At 39.6% G+C, this 18,197-nt stretch overlaps 1 protein-coding gene across 3 annotated transcripts in view; it reads right to left on the bottom strand.

The window, feature by feature from the left end:
• The window catches only part of WAPL (WAPL cohesin release factor), a 73,122-nt gene extending 55,625 nt beyond the window's left edge, over positions 1 to 17,497 (bottom strand). For 2 of the 3 annotated variants that reach the window (XM_062580208.1, XM_062580209.1), the window contains exons 1-2: positions 16,616 to 16,956; positions 13,560 to 14,083 (exon numbers count right to left, since the gene is read on the bottom strand). In XM_062580208.1, the coding sequence (XP_062436192.1) occupies positions 13,560 to 14,083; positions 16,616 to 16,839 (748 nt within the window). In that variant the 5' untranslated portion in view covers positions 16,840 to 16,956. Of the gene's footprint in view, positions 1 to 13,559; positions 14,084 to 16,615; positions 16,957 to 17,421 lie in introns of those variants that run through there. The other variant, XM_062580210.1, reaches the window with a different exon arrangement.
• Positions 17,498 to 18,197: the final 700 nt, after the last annotated feature.

Raw genomic sequence — 18,197 nt, 5'->3', positions numbered from 1 at the left:
CACATCGTAACTGCTCTTCCCGGATACAACAGTAAGACTTTGATGTTTGACTTGGTATACTCTATGCCTTTTAAACATATGTACTTATAAGTTAGAATTTTGATTTCTGTCTCTGAAAAGGTTAAACAAGTGTTAGCAAAACATGCTGTCTTATTTCTCTCTCTTACTGAGATAGTAATTAAAAAAAGCATGTGAAGTCACTCAAACTGCAGACAACTGGCAGCTAAAAACACCTACACATTCATTTTGGGCCCATCAGACACTGGAACTGTAGAAAAATCACCTGGTACTCCAAAAATCTTAGTAACTACATTAGGAAGAATGAGTTGTTCATCTCTAATAGACAAGCAAGGCTGCTGGAAAATATTACTGGTAAACTATGTCCTGCACACAAGATAAAAAGTTTGACTTTAAAACTAGATCATTATAATGCATGAGCAGAAAACTACACAGTGACATGTAAAGAATGTTTTCATTTCATCAGTGGGTCAGTAATAGTCAACAAACTGAAGCTTCTATAGTAGAAATTACTGCAAGTCACTCAATTGCCCAGAAGTGTACATGTGTACAGTACCAGTGATTCCATTAATATTGATTAAAAAAATACTATATCCAACTGTAATATCGATTACAACTGAAGCTAGCAAGAGTCCAGGAAAGATGTCAAATGTAGTTTTATTTACTGATACAGAAAGTACAAAGAAAATACAAGATCAACTACGAATGACTGGATTTCTGTAGTTCAAGAGTCATGTAATTTCTCCTCCCCATTTCAACTGCAATGGGGGCTCTTTGGGGGATCCAACACCAGGTGAAATCTCCTAAGTAATTCAAATCAGCATCATCATATAATATATAATCCACCTGAGCTTTTTATTTTTCTTATTAGCACAATATACCCAAGAACCATAAGAATCTTCTGAAGTCATCACGATTTGTTTGCTCTGTTTAAATCTCTAGAACTTAATTACCAGATTATGAGAACCAATCTAAATTACTGACAGGCAAATTAAGTATGACAGCTAAGAGAAAAACATACACAGATACATACACACATCTCTCGCTTTATTTTATACTCTAGTTTACTTCAGTAACAACCTAGAGATATCTATCTTAACAACTGCTGATGAATTAAAAAGTGAAACTTCTCCTCCTCCTCCCCACGACATACATTATGAGATGTCTTCTTGCAGACCAATGTACTTGACCAAACTTCACAAAAGGTACATTAAAGTAATTACAATGATTATTCTCCTGGTCAGCTTTGTATGATGGCAATTAGAGACAAAAATACACAAAAAAGTGTAGAGACAACTTCCAGTGCACTTCTAACCATTAAATTCTAGTTAAATATTTTCTTAAAGAACAAAATGTGAAATCCAACAGTCTTTCCACAGCAAAAGCCATGCTGGAATGCTTAGGCAGGACTGACTGACTACTAATGTAAGCTTATTCCAGTGCTGGCAAGTGTCAGGGAAAAAGAAAAAAAAAAAAAAAAAAAAGAGGAACCAAAGCAGTCTCTCCATTCATATAGCTCAAGAACTTCACCTCTCAAGTTCATGAGAGAAAAAGAAAAAGAAATTGCTAAAGGAACCAACATGAAGACCAGTTTCATGTTAAGTTAAGGTAAGTTATCTTTACAGTTGGCTAAGTGACTCTAGTCATTTTATGTATTGTATATAAAAATGGCAATAAAACAGGGACAAATGTGTAGTGGTTTTAAAATCACTAAAGTCTGAGTACTTCCAAAGCTAAACTTGGAATAGCCACCATTGTTCAGAGCAGTGGGCAAAACGCACTATTTCTTTCTCACCTCTGAAAGTGAATGGTAAACATAAAAAGTTATTGGTACAAGTGATAGTAAGCTGTGACAGCCATTGACCAACAACTGGAAGAATAAAGCAGTTTTTTTTTTTGCAAGACAAGCAAGTTTGATCCCAGAAGCTAGCAGTAAACAACAAGAGACCATAAGGAACAGACCAAGCAAAAGCCAGCTTCACTACCAACAACCGCAACGGCCTGGCAGAGTCTGGAGTGGCCTGGCTAGGGTGCCCAGAACAAAAAACAATTCAACAGGTAACTAGTGCAAAGCTTTCTGGCAATTTAGAAAGGGGAAACAGAACACCAGAAGTTACCTGAAAGTATCTGGGGAGGAGGGATGGAAAGGTATGTATGCACGAGGGAAATCATTAGACTTTTTCTCCACTTGCCACATGGTCCCAGAAGCTTGAAGCCTTTCCAGGCTTTGTTACACATCTTGCCACATTTGTTTCATTTTGTCAAACTAAAGCTACTGATCTTTTTTGCATAGACAGTTTCACAGACGCTTACGAGAACGTTTCGGACAGTTCAAAATGATTTTTTTCTTCTCATCAGTATCATTTCTGGTGACATATTCAAACATTTACAGTAACAAAACTATATTGTTATGACTGATCATCTAACATTAGACTTTTAACATTTGCATACACATTGCAAGCAACAACTCTCGTTTCTGCTCACAGTTCATCATAATGGCTTTTACAGCTGTACTAACTCAAACTTGATCAGAATCTGCTCTAGGCAGGGCCCACAAGCCACTAGTCATATGCATGTTAATGGAGAATGGGGAAGCTGCAAAAACAGTTCTACACAGTTCTCAGAGCAGTTTCAACGCCTGACAGGGCCTTCTTACTTAAAGATGAAATATTGAATTTTGGAGAAAAGATAATGTTCTTTCCATCAATTAAAGAAGTCTCAAGAGTTAGCAGCCTCATCATCTGTTCCTTTGGGTATGATATATACCAGGATGGAATACTAAAAGTCAGTGGAAAATATCTTTCGAAAACATAGCACTCTTCTTGGCAAAAATATTGGCTAAACCAACCATTAAAAAAAGGTGCCCCATTCCAGCCTCAAATTCATACTTATATTTACCTTACAGGACTATGCTGCTTGATTCTAAGAGTCTGAAAACATCAATCTCAACTCTATAAAAACCAAACCATCATTTCTGGTGAAACACTAGCTTTCTGAAGATGAAAACTATATTCCTGTGTTAATAATTCAGAGGTGGAGATTCAATACCTTTGCCATTTAAGAGTTACTTTGAGCACAACCAGTCTCTCAGTCCGAGAGAATGTTTTTCCTTAATGTGCATTTCTGCTCTTAACAGTTTCAAGGCTCAGGGAACAAACTAAGCCTGTTGCCCACAACTCCACAACCTCCTGAACACCAACCTGTTTGACTGGGCAGGAGACAGTGCATGTAGCAGATCACATGCAGCAACATGTGCTGGCTAACCAGCTTTCTGCTGCCTTTTAAAATGTATTAGGAACCAAGTCATATCTGCATTTTCCTTAGGGGCATGCGGTGGAGGGGACCGAAGGTATGGGAACAGATGAACCAATACAAATATGCTTTTCCTCTACCATTTTTCACAAAACTTGAAACAAGTTATCTTTGAAATCTCTCCTTGTCGCTCAAGATTTGACTCAAAACGGCTAACAAATACAAAAGTTACTAGAAAGGCAAAGAGAATAAAAAGACAAGCTACATAAGCCTGGCTATGCTAAGAAATCAAACACATCTTACATGTAAAATAAATCCTTACTTCTTCTATTCATACATGGAAGAGTTTTCAGTATTAAACTGTAGTCCCATTACCTTGACCTTCAGGATAGTTCTCTCTTATTTCTAGCAATTTTTGGCAAATGCTAACCAAAGTATGCTCTAAGCTACACGAGACATCTATTGCCCTCTCTGGGATCATGCTGAACAAGAGCGTAGGCACCTTCATTTCTGTGTAACTAGCTGCAGAAACCTCCATTTTAGTACTGAAAGGAACATAATTAAATTATTACACATAAGAAACACACTTAGAACATGGCTTCTTTTAGTATTAACCACAAATTCATAGAACTCCTTCAGAATACTATATAAAGTTACTCATAGGCAATGAAATCTTTAAGAGAACAGGCAGGTAGGTAGCACGGTGCTAATTTTACGTTCTTCTTTTCCTCTTCATTCCTCAGTGTTCTTCAAATTGAGATTCAACCTTACCTAGTGACACCCGAGTACCAAGACAGGTGTAAAATTAAGAAAAAAAGGTATTAACAAGATTAAAAAAAAAAAAAAAAATCAGTATCCAAAGCTTTCACATGCCTTCAGCTCTCAAGGGTACATACATTAACAGGGTACAGCAGAGGAACAGGCCACTGACACCGGATCACCGGACGCCTGTGCAGAGAACAGTCTATAAGCTCATTATGTGCAACAGCTGTGCCTGCTGTTCCAGAACAGCCAGAATCATTTGGTTCAGCCCTGTTGTACTATCATCAACCTGCCAGAGCATAAAGCTATATTACTTTACCCTACACCTTGAAGCTGACCAAGCTAAAGGGGAAGACAAATCTTTACCAGGTGCCTGTTACCATATTCTTCATTTCTGGGAAGAGAACAGAACAAGATATCCGTGGTATCTTCTCTGGGTTGGACAGGAAAAAAAAAAAAAAAAAAAAAAAAAAAAAAAAAAAAACAGCAGACTAACCAACTGCAGAGAAGTCATTCTTTCCTCCTAATCAGGAAATACTTTCATTATAGTCTTTCCTCTTCTACTCTGTACTGGAAATCAAGTGTTCCAGCTAGTAAGGAGAAGAGGTTACAGACTAAACTCCTTCACTCCATTTTCTGCTCACAACTGAGCAGCTGGGAAATACAGAAAATGCTTATAGATATAAAAACACAATTTAAGTAGTAGTCAGAATTCATCCCCTAAATCTGTCACTACTCATTGCTACATGTAAAATCTGGAAAAGTGTTGCTTGTTAGCAGGCATAACCAGAAGATAAGAAGCGTGATAGCCACAGAAAATTACCCTCCAGATCAGTTTCATGGTTGCCAATCAGTAAAATAGCTAAAGTTACAGAACCACCACATCCATAGCTATGGTTACAGATTTTTAAACAATACTAGTTCTTTATTCTCTTTGAAAGAAAATGAGTTCCCATCATATGCAGCTTGGACAGACACTGTTCGTTTCTTGACAGATGTTACATTTTATTATCTCTTGCAAAAAAAAAAAAAAAAATCCATAGAAAACCCTGAAGTGATGAGATTTAATTTACTGCCATCATTGAACCATTTTACTGAAGGAGAGTTTGCTTTATTTCCTTTCTGGGCATCCAGAACACCAAAATTCTGAGGTAATCTATATAGAAAGCCTGAATAAAAGGAAATTTAACAAGTTTATGTATGATATGTGTTCTCTATCCCATTACACCATTTCAGTTAGCATAGCTATTCTTCTAAATGTATGATTTCTGAGATAAAGCACCTTTTATTTTTCCAGTCACCTAGATTACTAGGTAGCAACACAGCCTTTCATTTCGGTAATGCAGTTTTCAAAATCTGTATTATACTATTATTTTAATTCTGTGAACCTAACGGATTAATCTCTGTGGAGCTGCATGTAACCTGTACTGGTATCTGTGAATTCATTAGTCATTGTATAGCCAACAGTTTTTCTTCCATTTATCAAAGTATAAATGCACTTCAGCATTATGTCGCACTTTTGGCCAAAAGTCTATTAAAAAATTATTACATAATAAAAATGCAGAAACAAAATATAGATGCTTTATTACATGCTATTATGGATCTGTGGGTTAATCTGGGCAAATTTCGGTTAACCTCTCTACTGCTTCTCAGAACATGAAATGCTGTTAATATGACACCCCACCAAGCTGTAGCTCCAGTCTGCAAAAATGTTTCTCATCTTGGACTTCTGTTTAAACCATAAAGAGTAATTACTCAGATTTTTTTCCACTAAGAAAACATGCAATCAGTAGGCATTCTGGAAGGCTTATGCTGCTATAAACATCATAGGCCTATGTTCAGTTGACAGAGGCCTTATATATATATATATAAAATCTATACATGAATTAAGTCTTATATACAGGTGCAGGCTGACGGATCACTTCCCCTCTTCGTGCAGAAAACACTGACGGATCTAATCACTTCCCTTTACTCCTTTTTCAAGTAATGATCTAACCGTTTTCCTCCCCTTACCTACTTTAGCTAACAACCATTAGACACTCTGCCTAGTTACCAGTCTTTCATCATACCTTATATCACTGCCGATCTCAACAGCACCTTCACACCAACTGACACACACTTTCGTTACCAAACTCCACAAAATGCTGTCTCTAGCACAACTCCATTCCCAGCAAACATTTTCTTTATTATTATTTTCGGGGGGGGGGGGGGAACAATCCCCAAATTATTTGTTTACCCAATTACTAAAGCCACTTTCTCCTCCATTTAAAAAACATCTAAGAATTATCCTAGGTTGCTTGTCATCACCAATATGCAGCCTCTTAATTCCAATCAAATTAAAGCCCAGTGTCTTGCCGTAAATGACTCCTTACACTTCAATCCTTTTTTTTCCCCCCTATCAGTATTTTTGTCCAAGTTGCATCTATGTATGGTCTTACTAGTCCATCCTCCACAGCTTATAAAGTCACTCCTCTTTCTCATCTTGCTTTAGAAATTCTCCTACCCTATCTCAAAATTAAAGTTTGTTTTTCTTCTGACAAGCATATGCCTCCTAGAGACCATACGATTTTTTTTAAACTGATTGCCTCCCATCTGTATTTGTCCACATTCGTAATAATCTGACTTATAACACAACTCTACAGACTTCAGTATTTTATTATCTAAGAATCTAAAACAATACATAGCATGTTATCAATGCTCGTGCCTAATTTACATGGCAAGTCCACAACTTTCTCAAATAAAGGAAAATTTGTAGTTTTTACTAATACTACTAGAAACAAAATCTTCCTACAAAAAGAAAACTATTTTGGGTCTTACAGCAATTAAGCTTTGAAAAATTGTTAGTAAGACTACTTCTTGGTCAGAAATAAAAACTAAAGTGTTCTCAAAGAGGTGAAAACTTGTGTATCAAATCCAGCTGTCAGTAGAGTTGGTACACTGCATAAAGCAAGATATTTCAGAGACTCAATTAGCTTTATCGTGTGTTCACTTCTGATAGAGAGCCCAGCAGAACAGACACGTTATTCCTCACTAATAGCTCAGAATGGCATTGCTTGCTTAGAGCAGCAGGAGAAAGCCGATCCAGGAAGCCAGCTGACTTCCTCCTTGCAGGGAAAACAAGACAAAGCGCGACAGGCAATGCAAGGGGCTAGTACAGGGCAAAAGGCTTGTCTTCACCTACCTCAGCAATGCGAGCCCTTCTGACAAAAGTAATAGAGCCTCATTATAATATATTGGCACTAATAATAGTTGAAACAAACTTCTCCTTTGACTTCTAAGCCAGTGTGAACTCACACATTGAAACCCCGTACTGAATAATTATTTAAAAAAGAAAAAAAAAGATTCCTAAATGAAGATATCAACTAATAGTTTGAACTCTAGAAACAATTTTTTTCGTGCATTTGATAATATCTCAGCAGCTCGAACCTAAAATTGTTTCCTTACCAGAAGTTACAAGACTTTTCTGCATGCTTTGGCCAGCTTGAAAAGTTAACACCAAGGTGTTTTCCTTTTAAAAGCACTGAACAATTGTTTTGAACGCAAAGTTATTCCAACTCTTTAAACATAAGAAGCAGTCAAAATTCTGACCTTTTTTTTTAAAAAAAACTGTCCATTGTACAAGTCCATATAGAACAAATAATTTTCAAAGTGTAAATTCTGAGAAGGAATTGAGAATGTCAGAAGGCAAGTTTAGATTGCAAATGAAGAGTTTCACAAGATCTATGTGGACATAAAAGAACTTCACTAATAAAACTGCTTCACAATACCTATAATTCAGAAAGGTTTATGCTAGATTTAGCAATGAAATGTTTGCGGGGTTTTTTTTTGATTAAGATATGGTGTGCATTTCCTTCACTCTAGAAAACTGTTGCAGAACTCAGAAATTTCCTCCTCAAATATTGTTTTCTCCTGTATTGCTACTGTATTGCTCTTTTAGCAAATCAGCATAAATACCAATATTTAAACTGTATTTTAGACCTTTCAGGTTTTTGAATGGTCTCCAAGGAATAAGATTAAAAAAAAATTAAGAATAAAAAAAAAAATACTCACACAACTTCAAAGAACTATCCAAGTAATGCCAAAGTAGAATTGAGAAAAATGATAGTAGTCTGAACCTGAGCTAGCCACAGAGCAGGAAAATCCTGTGTACACAACAGGACAGACATCTTAAAAAGGGGAGACTTAACAAAAGCAAGAGAAGAAAATTCAGCTTGTGAATAACCCCCAACTACCAATATAGCCAACACTACTGCCATCTCAATCAACCTCATAATACTGAAATCCTACAGGCATAGAGTTTCTTGCCCCTTCCCTGCTATCAGTTTCTTAATGCTCTGAGACAGCTAGAGTACAGCTGCAGTTCTTTTTAATCATGGTTACTGCCAGCTGTCTCCTGGACAGCCCAGTCCACAGACCTCCTGCAGTTTCTCCCAACTTTTTGCCCCATTTCTGGGCAGAACATGAACTAAACTGAAATTGTTCTTCAAGAGGTAAATGAGTTCTACTAAACAACTCTGCAAAGGAAGAAAAATAAGATTACTCAAGTCTAACCAAAATCTTGAATGTCCATGTCACTGCTAAACACAAACCAGAAGCTCTAAAACAATTTAAAATGGAGAGCCAAGCAACTTTTGTTAATGAATTATATTATCAAGTGGTAGCAAAATTTCGTTTGAGAAGTTGAAACTTAACTCTAAAGATAGGGCTTCCCCACCCACATAATCAAGGCACAGACACTTTGCAGACATTCAGTAAGGTACTATCAGGAGAGTTTGTAGGGAACAGACCTGATGAGTTGAACTATTTCCTTTCAGGACAACTATTTTCTGTTAATTACTCAATTCACTCAGTACTTCCTCTGAGCAACTAGATTCTGGTCATGAAGCAGTTAAGCAAAGTTGTATATCTCATTCTTGCACGGCATAAGCCAATTATCAAGTAGGACTGCATCTGCCATTTTGACCTGTTACTGATACACACACAAGCCCCAAGTGAAAAATGAGGCTGTTTCTAGGTAGTTCTTAACACAGTATTTTTAAACCAATTATCTTTGCTGAATCTCTCCAAACAGTTCATAACTGAACAGCAGACAACAGCCAAATGTTTCCTTACACAGTCAAGAGCAAAAGCATTTGCAGAACAAAGACTTGCTTGAATACTTGTACATAATAACAAGTGACAGTAGGCAGAACAGCTACTTTCACAAATAACTTCAAATGTTAGGCAAAAAGTACTTGTGAAACTTGTATTTTATGTGCAAACATCTGTCCTCTTATTCTTGAAAGAACTCAAAATACACTGCCTAGACAACAGCTCCAAAATCTGTAACAGTTAACACCACAACACAGTAGAAGTGGATACTACTCCTACACTACTCTGAAATGAGATTTTAGGCCATTCTATTTTCTATTTCTCCACAGTGAACAAAATACTATTAAAAAAAAAAACTCATAGGCTTTAAATCAGATAGACTTAAAGCAATACACATGCAATTAAAATTCCTCTCAGCCAAAAGTATTATTTACCTTAGTATCAGGTATTCAATAAGTCATATTATTATGTATTCCAGGCACAGAAGTATGAGGTGTGCGCTCCAGAGACATCATCCTAGCACTTCTAGGACAGTCCATTGACCTAAGTGCCATCTCCAATGAACTGGATCTGATATCTTAGAGTAAAACCTCCACTGATGACAGCTACACAACAAAGGATTAGGGTACATAAGGAAAAAACAGCAGGCGATAAGTACCCAAGCATCTCTGTATCTGTAGTTGAACACAAGCTATTTAAGAATGTAACTTCAGGTAACTGAAGTTGCAAGAGTAAAGAAATTATGGAATCCAAACCAAAACACACTATAAACTAACAGGAAAAAAAAAACTTTATGGAATTTTGTAGAAAGTGCATGAAGCTTTCATTTTAATTTTCAATTAAAAGTACTACGTTATTTTCAAAATATTAACTTTAGCTTGTGTGTTAACAAAAAGTTATTAGAAAGTTTTTAAACTAGCACCTCACAATTACCACTGCAAGACTGTAAGTATTTTTCTATTAAAGCTTATGTGGATATAAATTTAGTGTCAAAACTTACTTGGGTTTGTGCCCTATAAAAGGAGGCAAACACTTTCCTTTAAACAAGGTATTTCAGAGAAAATAGTAATCATTCCTCTGTGGTTTTCCATCTAATCCCAACACAAGCCTTTTTCTCTCTCAAAAAAACATTACCCTCTACCTACTGAATTCTTGCATCTTTGCCTGGTATGAATTACTAGCTTAATTTTCAAATGAGACAACTTTTTAGCTATCAATTTTTTCTACTTTGACAAAATCTGTTATCTAATAGTAACTATAAATAGTTAAAACTGTTACTATTTCTGAGTTATCTGAACTCCTACTTTCTCTAAATTACCTCAGGATTACTCATGGACATGTTTTATACAGTATTAAGGTTTGATCAAGCAATATTAGGGTAAGATGAGAAGAAGCTTTCTATATTAAGAGCTTCTCAAAGCCTTTAAAATAAGATTGTTACAAGTACTATAAGCTATATATGAAAAGGCTACCCATATAAAAATATCAGTAAGCCATACCATTAAAAAAAAAGACAAATCCGCAATTGTATTACAAGGTGGTACAACTTAACCAAGAAAGGGACATCTTTTTAATAGCAAATATTAGTTAATTTTAACTGAAGTTGCAACACCTTGATTTTAATGTCTAAAGAAATTAACATTGAGGCAGGATAATACATTTGAAGCAAAACTAGCAGACTAAGTTGCAGCTCTCACTTTGCCCACAGCCATGCTAAGTCACAATTTTCTCCTTATCTCAAGCTAAGGATTAAGTCACAATGATGACACATGCTATGAGGAAGTCTTGAAACCTAAATTATGCAAGAACTACTCAGTAGCAGCACAAGAACCAGCAAATTGCGCTTAAAACACGTTAGCAGGCACCTCAATGAACATCAGGTTCCTGTACCAACATGGCTTCCTGTATCTAGAGCTAAAGCCCTGCATTTAGGTTTACTCACATACAATAAAGGTTGAACTCACACTAAAGTTTAACTCATATGAAGAATATTAGTATTTTTCTATCCACCTGTTTATTTTTTTTTTCCAGAAACCATCAAACTTGCTAGCTTAAGGACCTACAAGCCATTTACACAAACCTGGTTGAATGTGGCTGAGGTCAAGAGCAACCAGGAAAGTGAGAATGGTTCCTGAGAAAGCAAGGGTACACTTTACCTTAGGAAAATACATAACAAGAAGCAAACCTTTCATTATCATTCAGATTCTTCTTCCTCCATCTCCCTCTCTCCTTCCCTCCTCCCCCTCTAAAAAACCCCAGTAAGATTACCTCCCTCCAGTTCTGAAAGACAATCTTATACCCTCAAATTTTACTTAATGGTCAGCATAACACAGAAGCCTTTGAAGTACTTACATTTATGCTGGGTAGTTGCACTACTGTCTCTAATTGCTCAATGTTCTGACTAATGTTTTCAGAGAGCACTTTATTTACTTTTGGTAAGTCTACCTACCAGCATAATAGTTGCTTAACCTACCAAAGTTTCATTTACACTAAATATCCCAAATAAACACTATCACTAAAACAATAATCTTGGTTTTCTTACCCGTATTTAATGCCCTTCCTAGGGATTTTACACAGATTCAGTTTCTATTTAATTTATGAAGAACAAAATTAGAAGTGGGTTTTTTAATCTTCACTTGACTAAACGCAAACTGTTCATTATAATAAACTCAGACAGAATGGCATCATCAGATGAGATTTACCCTGTCCATCATTCTGTTCCTGACTTATCTGCAATCAGTAGGAAGTACTTTGAGAAAGCATGCAAGAACAATATTCCTTCAGTAAACTGTCATGTAAGTAACTTCCTCATCTACATCCAGACCACTGGATGTAGATGTTATGTTTAACAGCCACTGATGTACTTATCCATCAAGTATCCATCATCATCCTTTGAGACCATATACATTTAGGGCATACACAGTACTTTCTTGAAAAGTTCTAGAATTTAAATAGGCATCAAATTAAGAAGTATTTCCTCTTCTAAGTATTTTACTTTATTTTCCACAATACCAGAACCAGAAAGCAGCAACAAAACTGCTGCAGCCTGTTCCTCCTGGCCTCTAACGCATTATGAATTTTTAGAGCTCTGATCACATTTTCTCCCCAAAAAACACAAATATTCTCTTATAAAACAAAACAAAACAAACAAAAAAAACCCACTGTTCTAACTAGACTCTCCTACATGGAAACCACTTCACTGTAACATCCCCTGTGCTGCACTCTATCAAACAGCAAAACTCATTACTGTTTCATCTCCTTTTAAGTATTGGAGGAGAAATCTCTTCAACATCTTATAAAGACAGAATTCAAACTTAACAAAACAAATTTGATTCTAGACTGAACGCAGATAATACTTAGAAATAAACTGCAGATACCTTATGAAAAATAAAAATAATTTCAATAGCAAAAATAGCAGGAAAGTTGAGAGGAAACTACACAGCCTACCATTTTTTTTTGATAGACTACCATTTCATCAACATATTTTTGTTTTCTCTTGTATTGTATCACTAATCTTACACAATTCATTATCTTGTCTACTGCTTAAGAAGTGAAATTTCTGATCCCAGGGATAAGTTAACTATAACTCAGACTCCAAAATTATGTATGTTCTTCTCATTAAAGTTCATTATGACAATCCAGAGCAAGTCAGTAGGTGTCATCTTCATTGTCTACCCAATTTTAGGAGTTCAGGTTTAATCAGCCCATTATATGAAAACTTCTAATGAAATATAATGGCACCTGATCTTGCCCAAGAATGACTCGAACAAAATTTTTATGTTCAGCACTATGGGGTTTGTGCATTCCCACTCAAAACCAAAAAGGTATCATATAAAAAGACATCTTAGGCCTGAAAATAGCCCCTACTAGAAGTCTGACAGGGCTCCATTTCATATGTTTAAAGTTTTTTACAGTATCTTGACAAAAAGTGTATTAATTAAAAATTAACACAGTTCTGTGCAACAAAAGTTCAGAGCACCACTTTTTCCATACAAATCGTTAAACAATCAAGTAAGTAAGCTTTATCCCCATTTAACTGCACTAAATTAGAGCCAGTATCTTAAGAACATAACGTTCTATCATTACCAAACCTTCACTCTTTATAATACTACATACTAAAAAGACATGAAAACACTGAGCTCAGAACAAAATAAAGGAAAGGAAGATAATTATTCCAGTCTATAGGGTGCACTAACATACTATGCTGAATTCAAAGCACCATATCTGAATTTGCAGACGTAAGGAATAGAGTACTGAGGATCCGAGACCAATACATAACAAACTATAGGCACAATGAAACAATGTAAGATGAAATGAAAAATGAGCTGCCAAGGTTCCACTAGAACATTTAACCAACCTCAGAAAGCACTAATCCTAAATGTAGATCAGTAACATTAAAGGGTAGCAACACTATTTAGACAGTTGTGTAAACGTACCTGCAGTTACGAGTTTAGCACTGCTGCCTTTGCATTCTTCATCCTCCACATTTTTGCTTGTGCTCTTTTCCTTTAAGCCAGGAACAGTATCATCAAAAGGTATGCACTTGCTGGACACAATGTTTTCTCCACTGTCTGGCTGATTAATTCTGCTATTAGCTTCAAGTAGAGAAGTGAAGTCCTCAGACTGAGCAGCTTCACTGGGTTCCAGCTGAGAGGAACTTTTACCCTGTGACACATTCTTCGAAGACACAGGAAGAGATTCTTCATCACTGTCAAATCCAAATGGATCCTCTGTTACCTCATCTTCAACTTTGGGTTTTTTAGGAACTTCGGAAATATCTGGTTTGACATGGGGCCTCTTCTGTCCTAATTTGGCCATGAAGGTGGTTTCTCCCCATTTCGTACTAAGGGTGGTCCGTTTGTTGGAAAACACTTCATCAAACTTGGAACTGCCGTTTCCCCCTTTCCTGCTGTAGGTCTTTCCAAATCGGGATGTCATTTTGGCTCCTGTTTCATATTCTCTGGTGGAGAGGAAAGAAAAAACATAGCTTTACTACCTCTTTAGTACAAATTATCGCACTTCCACCCTTTACTGGACTTCGGAGCACCATTTACATTTCACATTAGCAACAGATACATCATCTCTTCCTTTCTACAGCCTGAATTTATTTACAGGTGAACACCATTATTGGTTAACATTTTCTGCAACAAGTTTTATCTATCAACTTAACCTGAAATTCGGTTACTTACACATTTATAAAATAAAGATATTGCACAATGAATCCATAAGAAGAATCTGCTATGACTACCTTATTTTTGCTTTGTGCTTTCTTCTAGTTTTATACCTCTAAGTATAGATGGCACTGCTTTCATGAAACATCAGCAGAAAACAAAACAATATTTTCACCACATCTGAAAGTGTAGCAGTCTGCTAGAATCCAATAATGCAGCATTGTTTTAGAAAGGCTCTGTAGTTAAAAATAAAGGGACTGTCAAAATACTCCAACTTGCTACAGACGCTTTAAATACAAATTCCTCATAAATAACAACGATGATTTTACCTCATGCTCCTCTTAAATGCTCAGGCCTACTCAGTAAGCATATTATTTGGTAACATGCTGTGGTTTATCACATCTGCACAGTCATAGCCAATACCAGTACACAGCAATCCCTGACAAGTGGGTCAGATTTGGTGGAGAGACAGAAACAGACATTTCCAGATCAGTTTCAAAGATCATGAAGGATACCTACTGCAGATAAACCTAAACATTTACTGTTTACTGGCTGTTACACCTGCAACCCAGTTCAGAGCTTGCTCTGCCAGAAGAATAAAGTTTAAATATAAACAGACTAACAGGAACATGTTTAAAGATCCCTTGATGTGTTCTATTGGTGCTTCTGTTTGATTCAAGAAGGAAGCCAAACCATTTTTTTCTTTTTGCCGAAAGGAATACTTGACTACTGGACAAACAATAATATAGAACATAAAGCTAGCATATCTACTTTATAAACCAGAATCTATCATTTAGTTTTTTAAAAAATCATTATTTTTATGTTTTCAGTCTCAATATGAAAAGGAAATTGAGGTTTTTTTTTAAGTTAGTATGATTCTAATCAAGACCATCTCTTTTTTCTGAAAGTAGTAGTAAAGAAATCTGTTAGGAAAAGAAAAAAAAGGCATTTCTTCAAGCTACAGAATCAAGGAAACAACTTTTGAAGTGTCAACTGTTTTCATATATAGTGAAGGATACAAAAAAGGTTCAAAATCTTCTTTAAAAACATTCCTCATCACTCCATACATTTGATAGGGAAAACTCTTTTTATTCCCTTAAATAAGAGTTATCCTGTCTTTGTCATACTTTAGTTTTCATCTTGATACATATTGTTTCTCAGTCTGAAGAACTGAATTTGCTTCTGGCAAAAAAGCCAGACTGTTTTCCAGAAATGTCATTCTATCGCTTCAGCCTAGCGAGATCGTCTCACTAATAATAGTCTCCCTTTATCAGACCAGGCCAAGTTTCACTTATGATACAATCCAAGCAATTCACAGGGTCATCTGTGGGCACAGGCGTATTAAAAATGAGTTTTAGAAGTTTACCAGCCAGATGGTGTTGCAGTGCAGAAGATCCAGGAACAACCACGCTGGGAAACATTCATCTCCCCAGCAGTTTAGCAGATGGATGGTAAAGGCATATGCTGCTTATGTACTGGCCAGAATTCTGCTATGAAACACCATTCTGCAGACTTCTCATTGCTACTTAAAATTAAACTGAACAGCAAGTGCCACCAGCACAGCTCCTATTCTTTAGCTCTGTCTAACTCCTATTCCCATAGTGTCAACTGTCTACTGTGTGGTGCTCCAAAAGCTTGGTTGTCAGACTACTGTTTCAGCTTCCCTTAGCTCTAATTTCTTATTTTCCACAAGAGTGAAACTAGGATCTCCCCATATATTTTAAAAAACAAACAGCAAAACAAACCACACTTACTAGTTTTATTTTGCTGCTGCCTTAAAATATGTCTAACAGAAATCAAAATATTTCATATTAGGCCAGTTTTTACAGCTATAAAAAAAAATCAAATGAATTATTTAATAACATTTGAATTTCTATGCAACTCTTATCAGGAAAAATTCATTTCACTCACCACAAGCACATTTTCCTCCCTAAATCCTAACTTTTCCAACACTTTGCATTTTCAGCACCTGCAAAAATAATGGCAGGTTTAAATTACGACTTGCATTGTTCCGTTCTAGAAGAGATTTCTGTAGTCAGAAGTAGTTCATTTTTAGTAATTAGAGCTTTACAACCTAGACTGCTTTATTCACAAGGTTAGAGGTTAAAACTGTCTCTAAAGCAGGTCTGAACAAAAAGACTAGTACTCAAATATATACGTATGCTATATGATGTAAATTGGTTAAACAACGAGCATCTGGGGAAAAATAAATATCCTATACTATAAACCCACAGCTTGGACTATGATTGAAAATAAGAAAAGACACATGTACTTCTTTAAACTGGAATATCAACAGAAAGCGGTTTTTATTTATTACTCACAATTCTGCCTTGTTTTTCACCCAGTGCGAAATAACAACTTGGCCCATTTCACTCCGTTTCCCTTCCCTGCCTCCCTCCGTTCCGCGCACCGCACGGCAGCAGTCGGAGCGGGGCAAGGAAGGCAAACACAAGCACGAACTGAGAACCAAGCCACCCGCGTTTTCCAGAGCTGCGCGGGCAGCCCCGCTGGACATAAACAGCCGACAGCTGTAAAGGAAGTACATCAGTCATCTTCGCCCGCCGCTCCTTCCTGCGCCGTCCCGCTTACATAACCGAAGGAGGGGAAAATAGGTTAAGCGCACGGAGGCAGGAGCAGCTGATGAAATCCCACAGTGACAGTTTCTTTCTCTTTGCCTTTCCCCCTCCCCCCTCCCGCTCTCTCCCCGCGGTCCCCGCCGCCCGTCCCCTCCCGCTGCGCACGGGGGCGGCGGCGGCGGCGGCGCCGGGCCCTCCCCGCCGCGCGGCCCGGCCGCGCCTGATGTCACTTCCCTCGGCCCGGGCCCCCTCCCCCGCCACGGAGGGGAGCCCGGCCGGGCCGCGGCACCCCCGCCGGGCGGCCCGGCCCGGCCCGGCTCCGCCGCGCCGCCGAGGACAGAGCCGGCCCGGCCCGGCCCGGCCGCCCTTCGCCCCCGGGCAAAGTCCCGCCGCAGCCGCCCCGCGCGGGGGGGTCGCGGTCGCTGCCGCCGCCGCCGCCGCCCCGGAAGCGGGTGCGGGCCGGGGGCCTCCCGGCGGGGCCTGCTCCGCCGCGGCCCGCGCAGGCCTCGGCCGGGCGGGCGCGCGGGCGCCGCAGCCGCAGCGGCACCTACCTCGGCGTCGGCGGGGGCGGCGGGGCGGCGCGGGCGGCGCCGCGGACGGGGCTCTCGCCGCGGCTCCCTCCCGCCGCCGATCCGCCGGCTGCGGCAGGCGCTCGCCGACGGGGCTCGGGGCTCGGCGGCTCGGGCTCCCCCGCCCCGCGGCGGCGGCGGCCTGGCGGGCGGGTGCAGGCGCTAGGGCCCCCGGCGGCGCCTCCTGCGGCGCCGCTTCCTCCGCGCCGGGATTATCGCCGCGCTCGGGACAGGGCCCGGGACCATCTCTCCGCCATTTGCCCCGCTCCTTCCGTCACTGCGCGTCCCGCACCCGGCCGCCGCCCGCAGCCAATCGCACCCCGCCTTACTCAACCGGCCGCCGCGCCGCCGCGCATGCGCGCGCCCGCCCGCCCGCCCGCCCGCGCGCCGCGCCGCCGCCGCCGCCGGGCCCGCCCCGCGCGGCGCCTGCCGGGAGTTGTAGTCGGCGGCAGGGGGCGCCCGCGGCTGCGGCCCGGCAAGTGCGAAATCAACAGCGCGCAGCCGGCGCGCGGGAGCCTCTTCTCCTTCCGGCCCGGCCCGGCGGCCCGCGGGGGTGCGCGCAGGCGCCGCGGGGCGGAGCGGGGCCGCGCCGGCCTGCCCGAGGCCTGCCGCACGGCCGGGCGCCCCTTCACTGAGTGACAGCGAGCGAGCTGCCGCTACTTAAGTCACTCAGGAAGCAGCAGTTGAGAAGATTTTGCGGTGCAGCGACAGTGGCGTCCCGAGGCTGGGTTCTGTTACCCCATGTGCAAGCACCCAAT

The sequence above is a fragment of the Rhea pennata genome, chromosome 7 (assembly GCF_028389875.1).
Source record: "Rhea pennata isolate bPtePen1 chromosome 7, bPtePen1.pri, whole genome shotgun sequence".
Classification (NCBI taxonomy): Eukaryota; Metazoa; Chordata; class Aves; order Rheiformes; family Rheidae; genus Rhea; species Rhea pennata.
Note: the sequence above shows the minus strand (reverse complement) of the source record. Positions and strands in the feature narration are given on the sequence as shown.